This window comes from Ursus maritimus, unplaced genomic scaffold (assembly GCF_017311325.1).
Source record: "Ursus maritimus isolate PB19 unplaced genomic scaffold, ASM1731132v1 scaffold_12, whole genome shotgun sequence".
Taxonomy (NCBI): Eukaryota; Metazoa; Chordata; class Mammalia; order Carnivora; family Ursidae; genus Ursus; species Ursus maritimus.
This window is the reverse complement of record NW_024423564.1, coordinates 22,057,933-22,083,281: the sequence shown is the minus strand read 5'-3', so window position 1 is coordinate 22,083,281 and position 25,349 is coordinate 22,057,933. Positions and strand designations below refer to the sequence as shown.

The 25,349-nt window shown below is 37.7% G+C and overlaps 1 protein-coding gene across 2 annotated transcripts in view; it reads left to right on the top strand.

The window, feature by feature from the left end:
• PLPPR4 (phospholipid phosphatase related 4) overlaps positions 1-12,767 on the top strand; it is a 41,260-nt gene extending 28,493 nt beyond the window's left edge. The window contains exons 3-7 of one of the 2 annotated variants that reach the window (XM_040626683.1): positions 2,993-3,122; positions 5,283-5,478; positions 7,107-7,164; positions 7,911-8,084; positions 11,260-12,767. In XM_040626683.1, coding sequence (XP_040482617.1) covers positions 2,993-3,122; positions 5,283-5,478; positions 7,107-7,164; positions 7,911-8,084; positions 11,260-12,585 — 1,884 coding nt within the window. In that variant the 3' untranslated portion in view covers positions 12,586-12,767. The remainder of the gene's footprint in view (positions 1-2,992; positions 3,123-5,282; positions 5,479-7,106; positions 7,165-7,910; positions 8,085-11,259) is intronic. The other variant, XM_040626684.1, reaches the window with a different exon arrangement.
• Positions 12,768-25,349: the final 12,582 nt, after the last annotated feature.

Below are 25,349 nucleotides of genomic sequence, written 5' to 3'. Positions count from 1 at the left end.
AAAAAAAAAAAATTCTTTTTTGGTCTGTGTACAGATTAAACAGAATATGGTGAAAAGATACCTGTCAGAAACTGTTTTCTGTTTACAAATGACATAGGAACAAATAATTTTATTGTCAAAGCCTAAACTCCGAAACCATATTTTAACACAACAGCATTCCATTCAGAATGAGGAAACGAGCAAGCGCATTTAGAAATACATCACGAAGCATCTCCGCTCCCCCTGAGGAGACCTCCATCTTTGGACAAAATTGAACCACTTTTGAAAATTCATGCAATGACATACAGATCAAGGTTAAATGAATAGAAGTGTGAGGAGAAAATTGATGTGTTTCTTAGAGAGGACAGTTGGGTGGTGTCAAAATAATGACAAGAAACCTCTATCCATAATCAAGCGAAATAGTATTAAAGCACTCTCTTGACATATGAGTTTTGAGCATATTAAACAACTAAAATAAAACTCCTGAAATCTCAAGGTCATTTGAGATAATGACGATTGTGTTGTATGATAAGATACTTTTCCCTAAAGGCACTACACAAATAAATTCTTATATAATTTAGCATTCATGGACAAAATGTGAATCATTACATATATAATTGAAAAGCGGAGAAAAAATTACTCACAGAACTATTTTTGAGGAAGTGAAGATGAAATCAATATCTTTTAACCATAAAACAGTGCATTTCATGGATGAGTGGTTAATTCTTGAAATGATGAATTTGAGATAACCATTATCTTATTCTATGTGTGTGTTATATCATGTCACATATATCTATGCAGAATATAGGACCTATTGTGTTTCCGTGTCTAACTTAAAGTGATAATGTAGGATGATATTTTTCAAGAAGTACAAATAATTAACTCACTGTTCAATGATTTGAAAAAAAAAAACCACTGCTTTTTGATGATTTCTATACAATTGATCTTCAGGATGTTTATTATATATGCCACATGATTTTCACACATGTGTGGTTATTGGTAGAGTTCCATTATGAAAATTAATTTTTTATACAAATTAAGATTCCTTATAATTGTACACATACCATAATACCTACAGAATTACATATAGCAGATTGAACACTCAAAGCAGAAGGTCGTGGGCTTAAGGTCATTAGTTTAAAAAAACTGCAATTTTAAATACTTCATAAAACAAATGTTAAGCTAGTAATGAGAACTGGGAAGTTTCCCTTGGGAAATCTGTTTGAGCCCTTGATCATGACTATGACCTTTAAAGTGACATCATCACTTGTATCTAAGAGACTGCCAGTATCTCCTTAATTGACCTTTTCTCAGCTCCACACTTTTCTACAAATCAATGTCGCATTCCATAATAATCTCTTAAGTATGCTAATCTTAAATATTTGAAATTTTTTACATAAATAAAACTCATAATTTCAAATCTTGCTTCTCTTGTATAGCGTAACTAACGGCCTGAATGCCCAGGGTAATTAGCCAACAAGAATCCCACAGTGAAGGGAACAAATGCAAATCCCACATGCCAGCCATTGTGCTAGACAGTGAAAATAAAAGGTAAATAAGAAATGGCCCTTCCCTTAGGGGGTTATAGTCTAGTGAGAGACAAACAAATGAACAATTGAAATGTCCTTTAACCAAGCTATGCCAAAAAGAGAAGGCTGAGGTGCTAAGACACAAAGAAGGAGACATAATTCAATTTAGGGTGCTGTAGGGTGTTTCAAGGATAACTTCTTGAAGAAATGATGCCTAAATGTATTGGCTCCCTTCCGTGATGTCCTAGGTCCTAGAATCCTACAGCAAATACACTTTTCTTTATCTTAACATCTCTAACATGTGAATCCTTCTGATACTACAGTATGGCTCTCTGTTCATTGTAAACACATTTTTTCTTTTTTCTTTTCTTTTTTCTTTTCTTTTCTTTTCTTTCTTTCTTTCTTTCTTTCTTTCTTTCTTTCTTTCTTTCTTTCTTTCTTTCTTTCTTTCTTTCTTTCTTTCTTTCTGTTTATGAGAGGGGTGGGGCAGAGGAAGAGGGAGAGAGAGAATCTTAAGAGAGAATCTCCATGCCTAGTGCAGAGCCCCACGCGGAGTGCAGTCTCAGGATCCTGAAATCATGACTTGAGCCAAAATCAAGAGTCAGACGCTCAACCAACTGAGCCACCCAGGCGCCCCTGTAAACACATTTTCTAATCTTACACCTATGAAATAGCACCCTGCTTACCTAAATTCTCTTGTAGTCTGCATTCTCCAACAAAATAGGTACCACTCATGTGTGGCTATTTCCGTGTTAAGTCTAAATTGATTTAAATTTTAAATACTGAATTAAATGCAGTGAGATGAAATAAATTCAGCTCCTCAGTTGTAATAGCTACACTTCAAGGCTCAATAGCCACATGTGGGTAGTGGTGACCCTATTGGACAGGATGGAAAATATTTTCATCATCACAGAAATTTTTGTTGGACACCTTGGCTTTAGATCGCACCTTTGTAACCTCATGCATGCTTTCCACGGATTGAACCTTCTGCTCAATTCCGAATCAGTTTATTGAAATAATATGCTAGTAAAATTTTCTAATCCTAGCTCTGGTGCTTTCTTTATTCCTCCCCAACCCCCCAGCCATCTTGTTTTTGTGTTTTAAGAGATGAAATGCCAAGACTCTAAGAGTTAGGACAGAATAAGTCACCGTGCAATTAATCAATAATTAATCAATTAATCATCCCTGGAATGTTGTTGAGCAAAGGGCCAAAGACTGAGTGTTACAACCGTAAGAATATGGCAGGACAATATCACACCCTTGACCAGTACATAGGCACATAGAAGATCCAGCTAGTGCTCCCCACAGTGCCCTGATTGCTTCTGCTCACTGCTCACTCAACTAATCAAGAGAAATTGCTCACATCTCTAACGCTTTTAAGAAAAATATATCTTTACCTTGTTGAACTGATGATGTGTTAAGAGATAACTTAGAATTCATTTGTAGCCATCGAGTCCATTCTGAACACCATCCTGTCTTTGCAGATTATGGTAGGGGAAGGAATTCTCTACTGTTGCCTGTCCAAAAGAAGAAATGGGGTTGGACTGGAGCCCAACATTAATGCCGGAGGCTGCAATTTCAACTCCTTCCTTAGAAGAGCCGTCAGATTTGTTGGTGGGTGTGGGGAACCACAAAGAAAGGAATTTTTTTTTTCAAATAGAAATGTTATATTTAATTACAGATATTAAGTCTTTAAAGCTATAATTTAGATGTATAATTTCGGGTACATGATGAGTTTTACATTATATAAAAAAACTGTTAAAACACTAAGATTGGGGCTTTGTATCTGTAATGTGTTATTTACAGTTATAGTCCTTGTTTTGAGAGCTAACATGCCATGCATTTCAGTATATTTTTGTCTTAGCTGTGGTGGAAGCATAAATTTACCTTAAAATGGTTTCTCCGGAAGTGTGTTCGTTTTTTAAAATGGAGAATAAATGTCAGCAGGCCATTATGAATGGATAACTCTTCAGAAATTAGTTTAGCCACATCAATGATTCCATTTGAATTCTGCTGGAGTGTTTTCATCCCGAAGTTACTGCACATGGAAATGTCACCATAGAGAACTGAATCTCTTTTTCCTTGGTTATATCTTCTAACTGTACCTCCTATTTTTTATCTAAACCTTCATCTCTTCTGATTAGCCTGGGACCACCTTAATGTTTGAGTCACAGACCTTTTTGGTTTTTAACCAACTTCAGAAATCAGAACACAGTATACCACACAAATATGAATGTTTTACATTCATTCCCAGTAAGTCAGTAAAAAATTACTTCCCCTGTAATCTTTCAGCTCAAAAGAATAGGTAATTTTATCTAATATCTAGATGATAATTAAATACAACCTTCTCTCCCACCAGAGGAAAAATCTAGTCTAAACCATGCCCTAGACTACGCTCCACTAATCAAGGTACTTGCAGATGGGAAGCCAAGAATAGGCCCCTTAGCAGGATCACAAATTGAGGCAAGAAAAGAAATCTTCAGGATATATAGCAGATCTCAGATAAAAAAAAATTTGCTAATGTAACAAACGCTTTGGACAAAGGGGCATATAACCTCTGTGAAAAGCCTCGTGCCTGTGAAGATGGTCCATTCCACCCTAGAGAACAGTGTGGCAGAGTTAGCAACCCCATCCTCTGAGGGTCTGGAGATCCCCATTCTCCGGAGGTAAACATGGACGGGCTTCCCTACTGAAGCGTACTCCTCTCCAGGACCCACACTCCGCTAGGAATTAGAATGTAGAAATAAAGGTCCTATGTCTTGAATCCCAGGCAATCAGGTGGTGAAGGAATTGGGAGAGTCCTTGCTAGGTGGGGATAAGCTGAAAAGAAAAGCGGAAAACAGGGTAACCGGCAGGCCAGCGATCACGGTCTGGCGGAGTTTATTGATGAATTTCCCAGCTGCCTCTTGTATTGATTTCTATGAGCACATCATGAATCAGAATCCAGACTGTCAAGTCTGAGTGAATCCAGGGTGTCAAGACAATGGAGAAGAAGCTGGCGAATTCAGATCATGTGTATGTGAGCAGAGCTAGGTTCCCACGCAAGGGACTTGGAGCAGGAATGGAGGTAGAGTGAACAAGGCTGAATCAGAGTTTGTGAGTTTATGATTTGAGAATGGCTCCAGAAGACAAAAGAAAGAATCTGGACGGGGAGATACAGGGATATCATCTCTGAATTGCAAATATGCAGGAAGTCTCCCACAGCCCTGGACCCAAGCTATGATGATTACTTCCGTGACAGGGCCCGCCTGCCCTCTTCTCTCTTTTAATTAGCATTCCTGGTATGACTACAGCTTGTAGGGAGTTGGAACCAGTTCTGTAGGGCTTGACAACTGTGGCTGGAGGTAGGGAGTACTGGGGAGAGAGAGTCCTGGAAGCTCAAACATGCTCAGCAGTTTTCAATTATTTTGAATTTTGCCTCATTCCTCATATTTAATCCTCCTCAGATCACACAGTTGGTCACCCTCACATGTCCCAAGTGTCTGTCAAGTGACCTGTGGTAATAATATTAAGAATAGGTCCTATTTAACCAAACTGACAAAAAAATACCCCAAATGACTATCTTGGAGATACTGATTGCCCTTATTTTGGCATTAAGTACCTAGTTTAAGGGTTTAGGAATTTCCTATCCTTATTTTCTCTAAATAAACTCAGAGAAAATGATCATGACAGATTTGCAGGTCATCACGTTAACATGTAATAAACATGGTTGATGATGGCACAATGCGGCACGAAGCACTAACCTGACAACAATTTCTTTCCCTGTGCGTATAGGTGTTCATGTGTTTGGACTGTGCTCTACAGCTCTCATTACAGATATCATACAGCTCTCCACAGGGTATCAGGCACCATACTTTCTGACCGTGTGCAAGCCAAACTACACCTCTCTGAATGTGTCTTGCAAAGAAAATTCCTACATTGTAGAAGATATTTGCTCTGGATCTGACCTTACAGTTATCAACAGCGGCAGGTCAGAAATTCAGATTTTAAAACTTCCCATGTCCGTATTATTAATGTTCATGAATAGCGTGGGATATCATTTTAGGCATACGTTTTTCAGTCATCATGATTTTGGTTTTCTTTTTCTTTTCTTTATTTTCAATCCAGTGATTTCTTTAGCGGTTACACCATAGAAACTCTTTGGTAGCTCATTCCAAATCCTCTGTCTCACAAGTTTCAGCCTCTCATTCTTGCCACGGATCTTCATATCACCAAATTCTACTCATGCTTTGTGATCTACCCTAGACTCGTTATGGTTTTAGGTTATCCCAATTGGTTTACTTTAGGATGTTTACTTTAGGATGTCAACATATGTCCTGTATTCACTTAAGTGGAAGATTAAATATATATATTTACATCTCCATTGAATGTTTTATTTTTTAAAAATCATGTGAATTTTCCTTTTGGTAGAGTTTTATACGTACGTCTTCTTTGCATAAACCCAGAAGATCAGTATAGCTTCTAACCTTGCATTTTAGAAAATAAAAGACAGAAAAACTCAAGAAAATACCAATACATTAAGTTTTTTTCAATCAATAAAGTAAAAATTAAACTTTTTCGGCAAGAGATAATGTTTTGGAAATTCAAAAGAAATAAATTAGAGAAGGACGAAGGGCAATAAGCAATTGCTGTAAGAATTGCATTTGTCATTCAGTGAGTTCTCAAGATGAATTTAAGAGTCAAAAACACATTAATAAGTACCCTTGAAGAAGCAGAACCTGATAGTGTGTAATTTTACGCATTCAAGTTCTCATGGTCCATTCAATAATTTTGAAGCTACATTTAAGACCTATGTCCTCTATTCTTTCTCAATCTTTTTACATAACTTGTCTGTGTTAAATGGTAATCCTTTTTACTGGGTACAAAATAATTAGGAGGACATTAATATAACTCAATTTTATCTTTTTAAATGTTTTTCTCCATTAAAAGAAGTCTCTATGTTTCTTGCTTCACCTGTCCGTTTCAGTGTCTCTCCCACATCCTATGTTCCACCTCTCTCCCTGCTTGCTTCTTAAATTATTTAACTAAATAAGATGCTCTGCGATTCTCAAGATGATAATTATGTTAAAGTAGAATATACAGAGACACATTTTGTTAAAATTGGACTTCTTGTGTTTTCTGGAGTGTAAAAATTACATTTAGACCCATTGCTGTGAGAAAATAATTTCGTCTTTTAATGTTTTATGTAAATGCAATCATATATTTAGGAGCACAGGAAAAGTTTCAAAGCTTTAAAATCCCAGGTTTTATGGCTTTTCCTTTAAACCGACATAATTTGAATACCAAAGAACAATTATAATGTTTTCCAATCCACTTCTACTTTCAACCATCATTCCAATGGTGTAACAAAGTGATCCCCTCCAAAGCTGGCACTTTCTACTGGAAAGCGCATTACTACTATTCTTTAATTCTAATAGTGATTAGCAGTGTTGATTTTATCACTCAGATCTTTTTCCAGAAAACTAAGGAGAAATTAAAGTTCTCACTTATTGCCTCGAGGCTTCTAAGTTGAACATTTTAACCACCCAGCGTTCTTGAGATGATTGTTAGCAGTGGATCTGAAATAGAAGGCATAATTTGACTATCTTCCTTTGGCAGAAAATCATTCCCTTCTCAACATGCGACCCTCGCTGCCTTCGCAGCTGTGTACGTTTCGGTAAGTTCCTGGCTCTTTGTCATCAGTCTGTGTCCTAGAGAATATCAGAGAAACGAGTGTTGTCTCCAAGTGACTGATTAGATTATACAGCCGTGTGAGAACCGAACAGTAAACTCCAGCACAGCAGTCCTTCAACACAATTGCATCGAAAGCAGAAATTGGATGATACTGTGTACAATATTACAGTGAAAGACATTTTCTATACAGTCATAATATTTATTCAGCCTGGTATCCCTTCAATGTTATATCTCATGGCAAGGGATTATGAACTACATGAATGTTATAAATTCTCAAACTGAAAGAACTGTGTGAAGTGCACACATATGTGCTTTACTTTCGGTATTTATGTAACAGTGAGCTCAAAGTCAGTGTAAACTTGATAAATGATATTCAGTGAATCCTCATTGGATCTGATTAATACAATAGTCCATGAGGTCTTATGTGAGAACAGTGGACTGAGATTATGTGACAAGTAACATGGAAACTAAACAGTTATCTGGCTAATTCTTCTTCAATTTATCTTTCAAACTTTCATGTAATTAAAGAAGATCTGTTTTTTATTTGATGAATTTTGCTATGTATTTCTTCTTTTTCAGGTATAGAACCTAGCCATAGCTGGGGGAATGGAGCAGTAAAATTGATGTCAAGTGTACGAGTTAGACTTTGAGTCTAACTTTTTATTTGATTATAATTTAATAGTAAAATGACCTTTCTAACATACTCACCAGATTGCTTTCCTTTTTCAGATGTACTTTAATTCCACATTAACGGATTCCTCCAAGCTTCTCAAACCACTCTTGGTCTTCACCTTTATCATCTGTGGGATCATCTGCGGGCTCACGCGGATAACCCAGTATAAGAACCACCCCGTTGACGTCTATTGTGGCTTTTTAATAGGAGGAGGAATTGCTCTTTACTTGGTAAATAATTTACTATTCCAAATTGACAAGTCACAGTTCAAATGGAAAACACGCACTGAGCATTTTTGCCCTGTAATAATTTACTTGCAATGTAGTTCCTATTCATGAGAAAATCTCTGAGTGCATCTCTATCCTAAGCCAAAACACATATCCCACTTTTAGCAAAATATTTTAAACCCTTACCATGGACCAGAGACTGCAACTTTAGGATTATTGCATTTTATCCTCATATACACACACACCCCAGAAAGAGTCAGGGACTATTTTTGCTAGTATAATTTTACAGATGAGGAAAATGAATATTACTGAAAGTAAAGTTCATGACAGTGAAGGTTTGGTGGAAGATTATAGAATGTGCCCAATAACACAAATGTAGCACCTGGATATATTAGCACCAACTAATACTGAATTCATGAGCAGTACTCTATTTTCAAGCCCGATCTTCCCTCAGAGGAAATATTCTCAGCAGAAGGAAACTGAGATTTCCTATTTCATGCATTCATTCATGCATTTATTCATTCACTCATTCAATATCTGATCTTTGCCAGGTACTATACTAAGCATCAGAACAGTGAGAAATAAGAGACAGCCTTAAGGAGTTTTCAGTACAAAACTAATAAAAATAGAGATAGTTGCAGGATGTTAAATGGTATATTAGGGTGTGAACAAAATGCTTTGAGAATAGCACACTAAGGAAGGAAGTTAGAGAAGCCTTCACAGAAGTGATGTGGTTTTTAACAAATAAGAAATTTTTTTAGAAGATTTTATTTATTTGACAGAGAGAGAGACAGACAGAGAGAGAGGGAACACAAGTGGGGGGAGTGGGAGAGGAAGAGTCAGGCTCCCAGAGGAGCAGGGAGCCCAATGCGGGGCTCGATCCCAGGACCCTGGGATCATGACCTGAGCCGAAGGCAGGCACTTAACGACTGAGCCACCCAGGCGCCCCAAGAATTTTTTTCTTAGGGTAAGGAAAGGAGGAAGGACATCCAAGCAAGGAAACTGCACATGCACGAAGATGGATGTATTAAAGAGCAAGTGGAAGTGGAAGGTGAGGGAGCAGGAGGAATGAGAGATAAAGGCCAGATTTCTAGCTTGGAAGACGAGGCAGATGGTGGCTTCTTTAGCAGACCAGGTACATGATGGAGGAGGCAGACTGGTGGAGGAAAAGGGTTTGATGAGCTCAAATTAAGAATCGATAGGCAGTTGAAGAGTTGCATCTGGAACTCAAAAGGGCAATCGGTAATGGAGAAATAGATTTGGAAGCCATGGACATTATTGGTGGAAGTACCATTATAGTTACAGAGATATAGGAAATTGCCAGGTCATAAGAATGAAAGGAAGCCAGGCAACACCCACATGCCGGCAGCATGCAGAGAAACAGGCAGTCACCAAGGAAACTGAGAGAAACTGACAGAGAAATGAAAATCATCTATCGCAGCAGTTCAATCATGGGATCTTGGTGCCCTTGTGGAAGGTCTTACAAGGCAATGATGACAAAAAGTAGTAAAGCACTGAAGCAAGCGATGATTTATCTTTCCCTTTTATAAACTAGCGTGGTCAGGATTGTCACTTTAAATCTCATGCCTTCTTCAGTGGAGGTGAAAGTGATCAAAGTTAAGTTGGCTTGGGTTCCCCGTGGGAGTGTTGACTGGCAATGTGCGTTACAGAATAAGCAAGGAAGACTGAGAACTGCCTCTCTCAAGTTCATGCATTGCCTTTGTGTGAGTGTGATTTCACGGTGTCCTGGAATTAGCCTGGGCTCCATAGTCTGAAGGCTTTGGGTTTGAATCTCAAGGATCTTACATTTGGCCAAGTTACATAGTCTCTCAGAAGCCTGTTTCTTCACTTATTAAATGAGAATAATAACTAGATATTTCATATCATAACAAGGACGAAGCAACTATGTTTACTGAGCACGGTGCCAGGCACTGCATGTCCAACAATATGGCAGAGGTTACACGGTCTGATGGATGATTTCCCCAAACTTACAACTTTAAATACAATTATTAACAGAGCATTAGGTAGGGACTGCACATCTGAGAACTCTGGCAGTGAGAGCAGAGATAGATACTATGTAGAAGAAAATGTGAACCAAGAATTAAAGTAGTCTGAGAGGCAGAAGCTGGACTTACTTCTTTTCTGTTTGCACTCTATGCCCTGAAATTGGAAATTCATCAATTCTAAGCCCATACTTTTGTAAATTGTTAAGCACTCTATAAAATGTTAAATCCATGGGATTCTTTTGGTTTGATATGAAAAGTGGCTACCATCTATGGAAATTAGCTCCCAAACGGGTATCTGCTGCTTGCTCTTATCTCTAAACTAAGCATCTCAGAAACTGAAAATCCAATAGGGACTTAGTCTTCTATGTGTAAAAACTATAAAAATTCTGAATCCAAACTTTGCCTTATCCAAATTTTTATCCCCCAAATCTAAAATAACAAAAAATTGCTAGGTTGAGTATGAAGACAAGATTAAAAAAATTTAGCTCAAATTTAGTGTACTAGCACTGAATTGATCAAATATTACTTCCAAACCTAAGACCAAGTTAGAGGGAAGAATGTGGGGGCTCCAAATTAGTGAGGATACTCTGTACAATGCTGAACACACAGGGCTGGGCTCGATCTGAGTTGTAACAACATTTGTCCCTGACCTCACTGCAAGACCTGATAGCATGTTTTATGAATGATTCGTTGTTTTATATTTTTCACACCTCCCCCGCTTTCCATCAGAAGGCGTGATTGAAAATGGAAGGTAAAATAAATCAGTTAAGCTATTCAAGGTGTCACTTAACAAGAGGCTCCTAAATCCAGAAAAATGAAGTGCTTTGAAAAACAGAAGAATGTCCTTATTTCTCTCATTGTCTGTCTTTTTTTCTCAAAACATACAAAGGATAAGATTCGCAAAAACATCCAGCGGGATGGAGAAAGGAGAGAATATCCAACTAATAAAAAATAACGGGCTCCTTATTTCTGAACAGTTAGTTCAGTGATTTATGATCTAACTTTCAAACAATTTCCTGAGTAATTGTAGTTTGGATTTTTTGTTATTTGTATTAGGCAATGGTGTATAGAGAGCACATACCTTATTTATATGCGCAGTGGTCCCTCTAAAACAAATTCCTAGTAACCACGTCTTCTAGGGCATGATGTTCATTGTTTCTCTTCAACACCAGGGCCTGTATGCTGTGGGGAATTTTCTTCCTAGTGAAGATAGTATGTTTCCGCACAGAGACGCCCTCAGATCTCTGACAGACCTCAACCAAGACCCCAGCCGAATTTTATCCGCTAAAAATGGTAGCAGCAGCGATGGAATTGCTCACACAGAAGGCATCCTCAACCGGAACCACAGAGATGCTAGCTCGTTGACAAACCTCAAAAGGGCAAACGCCGACGTAGAAATCATCACTCCACGGAGCCCCATGGGGAAGGAGAACATGGTTACCTTTAGCAATACCCTGCCTAGAGCCAACACACCATCCGTAGAAGACCCTGTCAGAAGAAATGCCACCATTCATGCCTCTATGGATTCTGCTCGATCAAAGCAGCTTCTCACCCAGTGGAAGAATAAGAATGAAAGTCGGAAGTTGTCCCTGCAAGTTATAGAGACTGAGCCTGGACAGTCACCACCCAGATCCATAGAAATGAGGTCAAGCTCAGAGCCCTCCAGGGTGGGGGTGAATGGAGACCACCATGCTCCTAGCAATCAGTACCTCAAGGTCCAGCCTGGCACTGTCCCTGGGTGTAACAATAGCATGCCTGGGGGACCCAGAGTGTCCATTCAGTCCCGCCCCGGGTCCTCACAGTTAGTGCACATTCCCGAGGAGACCCAGGAAAACATAAGCACCTCTCCCAAAAGCAGCTCTGCTCGAGCCAAGTGGCTGAAAGCTGCCGAAAAGACTGTGGCCTGTAATAGAAGCAACAGCCAGCCCCGAATCATGCAAGTAATCGCTATGTCCAAGCAGCAGGGCGTGCTCCAAAGCAGCCCCAAGAACACCGAAGGCAGCACGGTCACCTGCACTGGCTCCATCCGCTACAAAACCTTGACAGACCACGAACCCAGTGGGATCGTAAGGGTTGAGGCTCACCCAGAGAACAACAGGCCCATCATACAGATCCCGTCCACCGAAGGCGAAGGTAGCGGCTCCTGGAAATGGAAAGCCCCTGAAAAGGGCAGCCTTCGCCAAACTTACGAGCTCAACGATCTCAACAGGGACTCAGAAAGCTGTGAGTCCCTGAAAGACAGTTTTGGTTCTGGAGACCGCAAGAGAAGCAATATAGATAACAATGAGCACCACCACCATGGAATCACCACCATCCGGGTCACCCCAGTAGAGGGCAGCGAAATTGGTTCAGAGACGCTGTCCATTTCTTCCTCCCGCGACTCTACCCTGCGGAGAAAGGGCAACATCATCTTAATCCCTGAAAGAAGTAACAGCCCTGAAAACACTAGAAATATCTTCTACAAGGGAACCTCCCCAACACGGGCTTACAAAGATTGAGTGATGGCAATCACTTGAGCGACCCCCTAAGGCCACGTGTTGATTCTACCTGTGCTCTGTTCCAGCGGGTTGAGAAGCCTTCTCATCAAACTGGGTCATCTACCATCAGCCTGGCACTCAATGACTCTTGAGAACTACTACACTCAAGCTTGTAGATTTCACATCAAGGGGAGGGAAAAGCACAATGCAAGAACCTAATCAATGTGATAATGTGAAGAATCTTAAGACCTATCTTCAAACTCAAAAGGTTTGCAGAAGGCAACACCAGAAGAAAGTGGTTTCCTTCAGTGTGTACTATTTTACTTCCTGAATGTGCCAACTTTAGGGATTTTTCTTTATAATTAGCTGTGGGAATCCAGAACACATGTTTCCCTACGGCAGAGGCCATGCGGTATTATATATTCATTTGGCAGAATCCGCACCTACAGCTCAGTAAGGGTGGTGCTGATTATTATAGTACATATACCATGTAAACTCTCAAATTCTATTTAGCTGTGAAATAGTGGTGTGCAATTCCTTGTCAAAGAAATGCTATTGTATTAAGAAGATGCTGGCTGCTTTGTGTTAGAATAGGACACCCCGCAGCTTCTCTGTAGTGGCTCTGTCACAGTCAAAAAACGAAAAGGTTTTGTGCATTTCTTCAAAATTATGCTTTCTTCAACAACGAAAATTGTGTAGGAATATTTTCAGTGAGAGGGAATAACTAGTACTTTTCTACATAGTTGTTTCTCTTTTTTTTTTTTTTTTGCTGCTTACTTTTTATTTAAGTATAGGTACTACTAATGATTCTGTTTTTTAGTGAGTAAATTTGCATAATTTTAAAAGCACATTGTTTTAGAGTCTTTTGAAATAGTTGTGATCATATTTTCCATTTTATGGCTCCTCCTTTATTTATTAATTAAAATTTTTTTGATGTTATGGATATGTTTTTCTATTTTTAAAGCAAGAAAAACAGTTGACATTCCTTGAGCAAAATATATCGCTGTGAATTTATAAACAAGAAATCTGAACCAACACTTGACATTGTGGGTTACATTGCCAGCACTGTTGGTTGAGTCGACCCTTGGAAGTCTCCAGCCAGCTGGCTTTGGTTGCTATCTTAACAAGTAATCCAAAATCTTCATTTTGTTTCAGGTTATTAGTTTTTGATATCCTAATAATCAGTAAATTAGAGCAACAGTAGTTGGGTTTTACCTTCTTCCCTCAGATATTTCTCTTAATTTTACGTCAACAGGAAAAATCTGGAAAAAAAAGCAAATTCATAAGTGAAAATATCTCAGTATAAATTAAGAATGTATTTCTTCAAAATCTCTAAATAGGCACCATTTTAGTGCTTAATATGCAAACAACAGTTTTGCTACCTATCCTGAATAAAGCCTTCAGCCTAAATCAAAGGAAACCAATACTACCAATGAGAAGAAGTTAAAAACCAAAACATTTGGAGGTGTTTTCCAACTTAAAATTTTAAGTATGGAAAAATATTTGGTTCTTGGAATTTAGTATCAAATCTTTTTTACACCATTTCTTAAGAATTCTAATATACACTCGATGATTGCCAAGGGGATAGAAGGTAACAACAAAGCTGGTTGATCTGATCTGTTTCGTTTTCCATGAGAACAGAAGGAGTTGTTTAGAGATAAAGACTACCACATCATTATCAGCTTCTACAGGAAAAGGGCAAAGCTTTCTCGAGTCACCAACCTCCTAAAAGCATAAAAGCATTAGGGATTTAGCTGAAACCAGCAGAATTGAAAACTCTGGCAATAAAATATGATTCAACTATATCTCTTCTGGCAATTTCCTTCTCAGAGAGGGGAGTGGGAGTAAAACGTTGCCTTCCCCACTTCTCGCCACTACCACCGTCACCACACTCCTACTGGCTTCGGCCATTTCATAGAGAGAAAGGTGGACTGGTTTTAGTACTCTGAAGAAAAAAAAAAAGCTGCAGCATTTCAGGTGCAGTAAGATGTTTCCTAATCTTTCCTATTTCTTAACAAAAGATTTTAAAGTACTTCTCTAGTCATTGAGGGTTTTTTTTTCTTTACATAAATATTGATATATTCTTTTTCTACTCAAAGTGCCAAAGGCTACAGTTTTTAATGACTGAACCAATTGTACCACATTGTTAAGGAAATAAAATGATAGTCGCTAGAACTCAGACCTCTGCATGTATATTTGATAATACATCTTTTGTAAAAAAAATTACAAAAAAATATTTGTTTACATTCCACTGGTACCTTAATTTAAAATAAATGAGACTAACAGGTGGTATCTATTCTTAGTGTTCTATTTATCTGATTTGCTAATGAGAGCACTTCTTCCTTTGTTAGGCTGTGCTTTACTGAGAAAACGAAGTATTGAATAAAGAGAGTAATTATCTTTTTAAAGTAAATAAAATTATGAAAATATATATAATATATATATAAAGTATTGTGTTTAATAAAATGTTATGCAATGTTTTCCAAACTGATAAAGTTTGTAAAGTGCTACAATGTATTTTGTTAAGTACAGATTAAAGCTATTGTGTGAGTATATTGTGCTAACATCATAGAAATAAAGATTAGATTTCTTCATCAAAATTGGAACATTTTGGTATTTTACTTCAAACAGAGTATGAATGGATAATAACTTGGCTTTAGGAAAACAGCTGAAGAAACAAGAATGAATCAGAGCTGATTATATTCATAATTGTTTAGAAGAAAGAGTGTTGCGCTCACGAAGAAAAGTTTGTCAAACTCTGCCATAATATTCCCACATCACTTAGAATTTTGAGTTTATGTTTATCACAGGAGCCCTTTTAGATGTACTGAGACATAGATTTCTCACATATCAACGTTATAAAGTGTAAAAATGAAAATATGTCAGGGCCAATTGTTCTGAATCAATTTTTGACTAAGAGTAGCTGATGTGCCTCTTTCCCCCGATATTATTGCCCTCTGTGGCAGTTTTTCTTTAAAAGAATGCTTTACTATTAACTCCAGGATTGTTTTCCAAGCCATTAGCATCTGTTAGAAGAGTTTTACTGCTGATACATGTTTCACTAGAAGGTATTAACACAGTTTTAGACCTCGACCGGGAATTACGCTTTACTCGATCCTGAAGCGGCCCACTTACTGAAACATGAAGTTACAGCTCTCCAGTAATGCCATCAAGTTCATGAATACCAGGCAACTACATCATGATTGCCACCTGGCCAACAATCATAGTACGATGCTATTATTACAGAAACACGTTGATTTTGGAGATGTTAACATATGAATAATGGTGTGTATCTTATCATGGTTGAAATACAATATTAAGACTCTCTGGGTCTTGATTTTTCATCTCTAAAATGGGGATGTTCAGATCTACTATCGTTTCTAAAAGATATCCTAAAGTCTTTTCTAAATTTCTATATATAATTATTAACTATTTTATCCAGAGAGCAAAAACTAATGTCAGGAGAATAGGAAATAACTTGCTGGTCTAACATGACTAACTAATGAGTATTGTCATCTTTGATCCTACAGCTAACATAAGCAAGACAATGGGGTTGCAAAGAGCCTACACCAACCATTTCATTACATGTGTCAAAATAGGTGATTGGTATGCAAGTAACCCTGATCCTAGTACCTTCCTCATCAGGTATCAGGTGAGTGCATTCTGGATCATAAACACAAGAACCTACCATTAGGGGACCATATAATTTCTGTCTTTATAGGTCAAGTCTTTACTTAATATCTGTGGGTCATTTCTACTATAGTTCAAAGGGAATGTGAAAATTTGAGTGTGGTTCAGAGAGTAATTTAATAAAAATAATGTGACTGAAGGAAGTCAAGAGGAATTGAAGTGGTTTCATCTAAAAGGAAAATGGATAAAGGTCTGTTTGTGACTGGACATTTCATTTCCTCTGTTTTTTGAATGTGTCTCCTGCCTTTAATCTGTAGAAAGCTTCTAAAATGCCCTAAGATCAAATGTTCCAGTTTGAAGAAAATATAGATTTCAGTAATAGTATATGATATTACAGGTAAGATCCAATCATGGGAAATCCCCAGTGACCATACTTTCTAACGCAAAAGAAATCTAGATGAGTCTTCTGATATAGAAATGACTTTTATTTCACTGTCCATACCATTGTTAGTCAATGAAAGCTCTTAGTTGTTTGTGATTGTGTGCTGTAGTCAAGAATAACGAGGGCACCCTGAGCACATCTATAGTTCTACCACTAATTCTATTTAACAAATTTGTTGAATGCCCATTTTATCTCCTTTACTCCCCCTACCTTAAGATACTCAGTCATTGCCTTTGAGGAAAATTCACCTAAACTTTAATGTTAGCTTTACAAAACAGTACAACTGACAGTGGGAAATGGGTTTGAAAAAAAGCATGAGAATGGTATTGCCATAAAATCTCTTTTTTTCCATAATCACTTCAGGACACTTAGTACCCAGGTACCACTTTTTAGAAAGAAAGCTAGATGTTCTCCATACTAGGAACTCTTCCTCCCCTTGCCCATGTTATGGTTTATACCTTTCAGCCTGAGATATCCTTTTGAGAAAAGGCACATCATCTTTAAGTATTAGGAAATCTAATTCACTCCATCCCCACCTCAATCTTTCCCATTCTGCCTCTAAATTAATTAATGGCAGATAGTTCCAGAGGCAAAAAAGAAGTATTAAAAAAATTAACTCAAAATGGGTTAAAGACTTAACTGTAAATATAAAACTATAAAACTTCTGATAAAAAATATAGGAGGAAATCTTCAGGACGTAGGACTAGGACCAGCTTCTAGTCCTTGGTTAGACGTGTGGTTTGCAAATATTTCTTCCAGCCTGTAGTCTATCCTCTCATCCTTTTAACAAGGTCTTTCAAAGAGCAAATGTTTTACATTTTAATAAGGGCCAATGTGTCCTCTCCCTTTGGCCATGTTTTTAAAGTCAAATCTAAGATACAGAAAAAATCCTCAGAACTCAACAATAAAATGACAATAAATGCAATAAATATTAAACAACAGTAAAATAATAAAACACAGTAAATATTGAAGACTAAAAGAGTAAAACAGTAAAATAAGAAATGAACGAAGGTATGAAGGGACATTTTACCGAAGAGGATCGAGAGAGAGCAAATAAGCACGTGCACAGGGATTCAGCATCATTTACCATTTAGGAAACGGAAATGAAAACTGCAACGAGATATTACTATACACATAGAAAAATGACTAAAATTAAAAAAAATGGTCATAATGCCAAATGCTTACAAGAATGTGGAGGAATTGGATCATTTATCCATTGCATTTTCCCACAGAAATAAAAACTTATGTCCACACCCAAAATACAGGACCTACATATTCATTTCAGGTTTATGACTGATAGCCCCAAACTGGTAACAACCCAGATGTTCTCCCCTAAGTGATGGTTAAACAAACCATGGAATACTACTCAGTAATAGAAATAAATGAACTATTAATAGCGCCCTACTTGAGTGAATCTCCAGGGAATGATGCTGAATGAAAAAGCCACTACCAAAAGTTTACACCCTGGATGATTCCACCTCATGAGACAGTACAGATATGAGCAGCCCACGTAGGGAGAAGTGGTTTTGCCATCTTGACCACACAACTTCCTCCATTGTTCAGTTGGAGGGGGGTGGGAAGGAGGAATTCAAAGATCAGAAGACATAGAAGTTTTATATGGCATGTGTAATCTACCCAATGGCACAAACCGGATCACCTTACTGCAAGAGAGGCTGCGGATGTAGTCTCTAGCTGACAGGCCCTGGGCCCAGCTACAGATTTGTGTCTTGTCTAATTAGATGAAAAAGGTTGGGAATGGCTCCTGGAGGCTGATGATCAGTTTCTGTCATACCGGCTTCGAGGTCCTTCACTATAGGACTGTAAAGCCTTATATTTCACAGCTTCTCCATACAAAGCAATTTGCTGCAACAGGTCCAGCTTCTTCATTTGTGTGGGGGGAGGGGTGGTGGGTGGGGGCCTGTGTGTGTGGTTTATATTTAACTCTCTGGAAAGTCTTCGTTCCCCTTTTTAAAATCCCCTTTGTCCTTCAAGTCTAAATGTCAATATTCCTTTATTTTCAATTTTTCCTTAATTCTAATTTTAGGGCTGGAAGGGGCTTGAGATATCACTCATCCTTTTAGGTATAATCACTATAATGACCTATGTTTCACATATGAGAAAAGTAGAACCCACGAGAAGTGATTTACTCAAAACCGCACAAGTGGTAGATGTGAGAAGGACGCTAAGGGCAGGGAAAAATACCTCCTGTTCAATTTGTGATCCGTAATGTTTAGCACATCACCTACCACATAAGTTGGACGCTCAATAAATATTTGAAATGAATGAATGAATGAATGAAATATTTATATTTATAAATCCTTGTTTTGCATGACCAATGTAGTCACTTACTCAGTTTGTATTATTAATCAATTTGATTAATGAGGCATTGAATATTTACTACACATTAAATTATAAGCTTTTATAAGCAGCTCTCAGCACCATAGGTACTCAATAAATATAAGAAAATTGAATGGGTACGTTATGCTCCATCTACTATAAGTGAAAAAATTATGGGAGTGAGTAAGTAATAGAACTCATCACATGCAGGAAAGTAGGAGAGGATTTGGAAGAGAAAGAATTGGTCATCCATTTGATTGTGCCCCCAAATCCTACAGTTCTCAGAAATCCCCTCCAAGACTCTGAAGCCAGATAAATGTTATTTATATTTTTCTCCTTTTTCTTATTTGAAGCATTTTTTTCAAATGTTGACATTGCGTAAGCCAGATTTCTTGGAACAAACTGTCTCCTCACAATAGATATGATTTTGCAACAGTTGTTTGTTCAAATGTTCCCACCTCCACAGTAATCTTGGTGGAGGAAGGTGCCAATAAAGAGTGCTTACTTATTCTAGCATTAAAAAAAAGAAAGAAAGCCCTCTTTATAGTCAGCATTCAAGCTTATTTTTCAAATTCAGAATATTAGAGTGCAGGGATTATAGCAATTTCTTTATATTGGGCATATCCACTGGTCTCTTATTCCCACCCAATCTACCAGGATATCAAAACTATTTTCACAGTTATGGGATAATGTCTTTGGGGTCAGACTGACAAGTATTCAAATTCTAGCTCCCAACTACTGGGTTCCTCAGTTTTCTTGCCTGTATAATAGGATAATAGTTTAGGGCTGTTATGGAGATTAAATGAATAAATATAGGCAAAACGGAAGCACCTGGGTGGCTCATTCAGCTAAGCATCTGCCTTCAGCTCAGGTCATGATCTCAGGGTCCTGGGACTGAGACCCACGTTGGGCTCCCTGCTCAGTGGGGAGTCTGTTTCTCCCTCTGTCTCTGCACTCCCCCCAGATAAATAAATAAATAAATAAATAAATAAATAAATAAATCTTAAAAAATATATAGGCAAAACATTGGAAATGTGTGGCAGTATATAAGTATTGGTTCCTATTTTTGGGCAATGCTGTGTGACTTCTTTATCTCCAGTCTTCGCCTCTCTCTGGAAATATACACCTGCCTGCTTGAGTGATATCTATATTAAATATCTATCATTATCTCAAATTTAACGTTTTCAAAGTACATTTCCTGATTTCTAGTCCCAAATGTATTCTTCCATCTTAGTAAACTCTCGACCCCCATTACAGTTGCTAAAGCAGAAAATCTGAACTATAAACTTGATCTAATTCCTTTCCCTTGCCATTCACTTCTGAACCAAGTCCTATCAGGTCTTCCTCCAAAATATATTCTGTGATCTCGTTCCCCCAACCTCATTGTCTTTAACATTGGCCAGACCACCATGGACTCTTGATATTCCTCTCTGGGCTCAAGGCTTCCATTTTTGTTGCCCTATAGTCCATTCTTCACATGGCAGCCAGAGAAAACATCTTAAAAACACAAGTCAGATAAGATGTCCTCCTAAAATGGTTTATGGAAATTCAAGTTCTAAAAACAATGAAAACTTTACACATGGGTATCTAGTCCCCTTCATGGGTGAAGAGAAGTTTCCTAATGAAGGAACCTCAACCTACAGGGATGGTACCTGTAAAATGGAGAATGTAGAGTGAATTTAATGTGAGCAGAGGACAGACTGAGAAAAGTCCACACCTGTCTTCTCTACCTCAATAGCATTATCCATGCACTCTAACAATGTCTAGTGATCTTAATTAATCCAAATAAAGTCACCTCCAGTGTTATTGAGACCCCAAAATAATCCCTTTATTTATTCAACTGGTAAATACTTATTAATTACATTCAACATGTCTGTCTTCCAGAAACAGATTTCAGAAATACAGAGCACTGAGTGCAATCCTGGCTGGATCACTCACTAATTCTGTGACTTTGAGCAACATTCCTATCCTTCCTGAAAAGATATACATATATATCTTTATTTTAAAAAGTCCGTTGTGAGAATTAAGTAAGATTAAAATGTATATCCCTGCTGTCATTTTTATCATACCTTTAAAGTGTCATGTCCTTCTAGTATTTTTTGGAAAAAATGACAGGTTATTAACTCTGATCCTATCTTGAGTTTTTCGCCCACCAGTTGCTTCTAGTATGTTGTCCTGATACGTGCTTCTAGTATCACACTGGTCCACTGCTGACTTCTCTGCTTGTCACCACCAAGCACTATTAAGCATGGTAGCTAAATATGATGTGTTCCTTTCACATAGATTTAACAGGGAGGAAGATCAAGTAAAAGCAAAATTCTTGCTACTGTTCCTTTCTTTTGTTCTCCATGCTACCATATATATATGTGTCTTTATAGATGTATTCAAATAACCATAGGAAATGATAAACATAGGAGGTGAGAATATTGAAACATTGTGCTAAAAATTAATTTCTTACAATTAAAGAAAAAAGCTACCAAGCATGAAAAGACATGGAATAAGTTTAAATGTATATTACTAAGTGAAAGAAGCCAGTCTGAAAGGTTTCACTACATGATTCCAATTATATGACATTCTGGAAAAGGTGAAACTATGGACAGAGTAAAAAGATCAATGGGCGACCATTTTATAATATACTTCCTGACTAGATTTTCAATCTTTCCTTTTACCATTGATTGTTCATCTTCCAGATCAAGAGAGAAAAATACTGAAGAGAAAATGCAGAAAAGATCCCTCTATGAAGATCTTAAAGTGTGTCCTTCCAACTCACTTTCCAATCTAAATGCCGTTCCTGAAGTAAGACATATTTTTAAAGGGTGCTTTTATTCTCTTGCCTCTCTAATTAATCCTTTCTCCCCAGTCTTTTTTTTTTTTTTTGCTTTGCTTATATTCATCAGTGTATATTGACAAATGACTTGAATCTTCCAGTTTTAAATTTTTACCTGTGTCCAAAATACATACTGTTACTGATGAAATTTTGCTTGAAAGTTGTCAAACTTTACTTGATCAATTTTTTGAAAATATATGTGTTTGGGGGCACCTGGGTGGCTCAGTCAGTTAAGCGTCCCACTCTTGATTTCAGCTCAGGTCATGATCTCAGGGCTGTGAGATCAAGCCCCACGTGGGGCTTCGTGCTCAGCCGGGAGCCTGGTTGAGATTCTCTCTCTCCCTCTGCCCCTCCCCCACTTGCTCTCTCTCTAAAATAAATAAATCTTTTAGAAAACAAATATATATGTGCTGGAGCAAAAGAGCTATAAATAATTACATATAAACCAGTGATCATTTCATAAGAAAGCTGTAATGTGGTCTACATTTAAAAATTCCATCTTTTAGTAAATACGTCGGGTGATGATTATTCTCACTAACATTTGGAACCATTGGAAACCATTGCAATAAGCCATACTCACCAAGTGGACAGGGACTGTGTTTTACTCACCATTGTATTTCTAATGCTTACTACAGTGCCTCCTCATTGAAGAAACTCAAGTTAAAGGACTTTGTCAAGCTCACTAGCTAGCTCTTAACAGACCTGATTTTAAAATCCAGGATTCTAGGATTGCAGCTATGTCTGTGACGGTAAGCCACAAAATATTTGGAATTTTTCCCCTTTTTGGTGAATATCAGGCTCAAAAATACTACTCATTCAGCCTGGAGGAGGCATCCAGATTTGGAGGAAGATGAAACAATGCATTTAATTCAGTATTTTTTTTTTTTAAGTTCCAGTGTGGAACCCAACATGGAGCTTGAACTCATGACCCGGAGATCAAGACCTGAACTGAGATCAAGAGTCGTATGCTTAACCAACTGAGCCGCCTAGACGCCCCTTGATTTTTTTTTATAACATACATTTGATCAGAAGCCTTGTTCTAATAGGAGTTCACTTTATCTTTTAAGATAAAGGTAAATCAAATTACTAATTCTGTTTTTTTTTATTCTTTTTTTTAAGCAACACTATAGCTTTGGTGTCCTGGTGGCTCAGTAGGTTAAGCGTCTGCCTTCGGCTCAGGTCATGATCCCAGGGTCCTGGGATGGAGTCCCACATCGGGCTCCCTGCTCAGTGGGGAGCCTACTTCTCCCTCTCCCTCTGCCCCTTCCCCTGCTTGTGGGTTCTCTGTCTCTCTCTCTCTCAAATAAATAAATAAAATCTTAAAAAAAATATATTCGGTCATGTATATTGAATGTACAGACAAGAGAAACCTCATAGTAAAGGGACAGTTTCTGCACCTCTCAGTGCTTCAGGGTAGACTATGGCAGTCCCCACAGTGAGACTAATTACCATACCTCCTGCTCACTCAAGATGTAATATAATGCCAAAGAAGCATTAGGTGTTTCCAGGAATTGTCACCATACATTTTGTAAGAATCAAACCATTAGGGGCACCTGGGTGGCTCAATCATTAAGCCTCTGCCCTCAGCTCAGGTCATGATCCCAGGGTCCTGGGATCCAGCCTGAGTCAGACTCCCTGCTCAGTGAGGAGCCCGCTTCTCCCTCTGCCCCTTCCCCTGCTTTTGATCTGTCACTCTCTCTCTCATGTTCTCTCTCTCAAATAAATAAATAAAATATTAAAAAAGAAACACTATAGCTTATTTAGAAAACTTTAGATGTATCTTAGAGAAAAAAATAAGGGCTTCTTCCAGAATCCATGACCAACCAGGTCATGATTCCTATCTCTAAACTGAGCTTTTAATCTATTCTAATATTTTTGTTAATCGATAGACACTGGGTGTGTGGCAGGAGCCTGCACACTCACATTGTCCCAAAACTGAAAGGTTCAGCTCTGTTAAACCTGCCCTGTCCACTTCACACATGCCTTGCAAGACCTTGGAGCGGCATCATTAAGTTGCCTCATTGCCAAGTCAGAGAGATTCTGTTCCTGTGTTCTAAGTTGTTAGACATATATAAATATATATACACATATATAAATAGGTGTCATATGGTTTTGTGTACACAGCCTATAAAAGCAAACACACACCTGTATGTTAGTCAAAACTTCTAAGTAGTGACTGTATGAATATTTCATGTTTCCTCCTGGCCATTGCTTCTGTAACCTCTTTTTAAGTGATAAAAAGAGAGAGAGAAGAGTGCAAGAGGGGTCAGTTTCCATAGGAACAAATGTAACCACAGGAAAAGCTGTTAGAGCTAGAGAGCTTTGCCTCCCGATACGCTGAACTCACATCACCAGTGTGTTATGAGCAGCACATTGCCCTCAGTTAATTGCATTTCCAAAGTCAACCCTAAAAACCTCTGTAAGTAATAAGTATTGACAACGTTTCTTTTCATTAGACATTTTACTTTATTTTTTATACACTGGTCTTTTGAATGTCTTCAGCCATGAAGTGAAATAGATTCACCAAAGTCTGAATCCTGTCCTATATCTATATTGACAAGCTTTTTAGAGAGTAAACCCAGGACACCATCTTACCAGTAAAACAACAACCACCAAAAAACACTCCCCCAAATCATAATATATAACAAAAAATTTTACACATGAGCATTATTGGTTTAACATAAAATACGTAAAATTGTGTTATAAACATGGACTCTCTGGTTTCTGAAATAAAACTATTTTAAATCGGGAAATTAGCAATATTTATTATTTGGATTGGTATTATTTGAATATAAGAGGAAAAAAGCCAGCTAAAGCATAAATATTCTATTAGAAAATTAAGGCAACACAAAATAATTACTTTTTCTTAAACACTGACTGTAATACATTTAACTGTTAAAACATACTAGCTACTTGATAGAGGGCATGAAGAATCAAAAAGAAAATAAAGTAATAAGTAACTTATAGAACTTTTCTAAATTTACAAGGTGAATTAATATGAAATAATTCAACTTAGAAAAAATTGGTAACAAATAATTTCTCATTATCAATATAAGAAAGGGTTATCCTGTACTATATTTTAAGGGCCCAGAGGAACTGTTCCATTTTAGAAAAATCCATAATTATCACGTAAACTCCAAGACTTCTGTTTATAGCTTTTGAAGAGGGGTTTAAGTATTAAAATAGTAACAATAGGAAAGTTCTAGAAATCTCAGGATTATTTTTGAATTCTTATTTTCTCTCTCTCCATCCAATTTGTCATAAAACTCTGTGATCTATCGTTTCTCATCCTTTCTCCATGACCTCACTTGCTTGGCCCCAGCAGCTCTAGGTCCCCCCCCTGCAAGCTTCCAGTGCTCCAGTGCAGAACCACTGTCCCTTTTCTGTATTTACTTGTCCACATTCCCATTCCTAATAGGCAGGTTTCTCATAGGTTTGCCAAAAAAGTCTGATTAAATTATTTTGAAATATAATGTAAATGACTGATGGAAATGTCAGTGTGTTGTACTTCCCAGGGTGATGTGCATTCAAAAGGGAAATTTATTATCC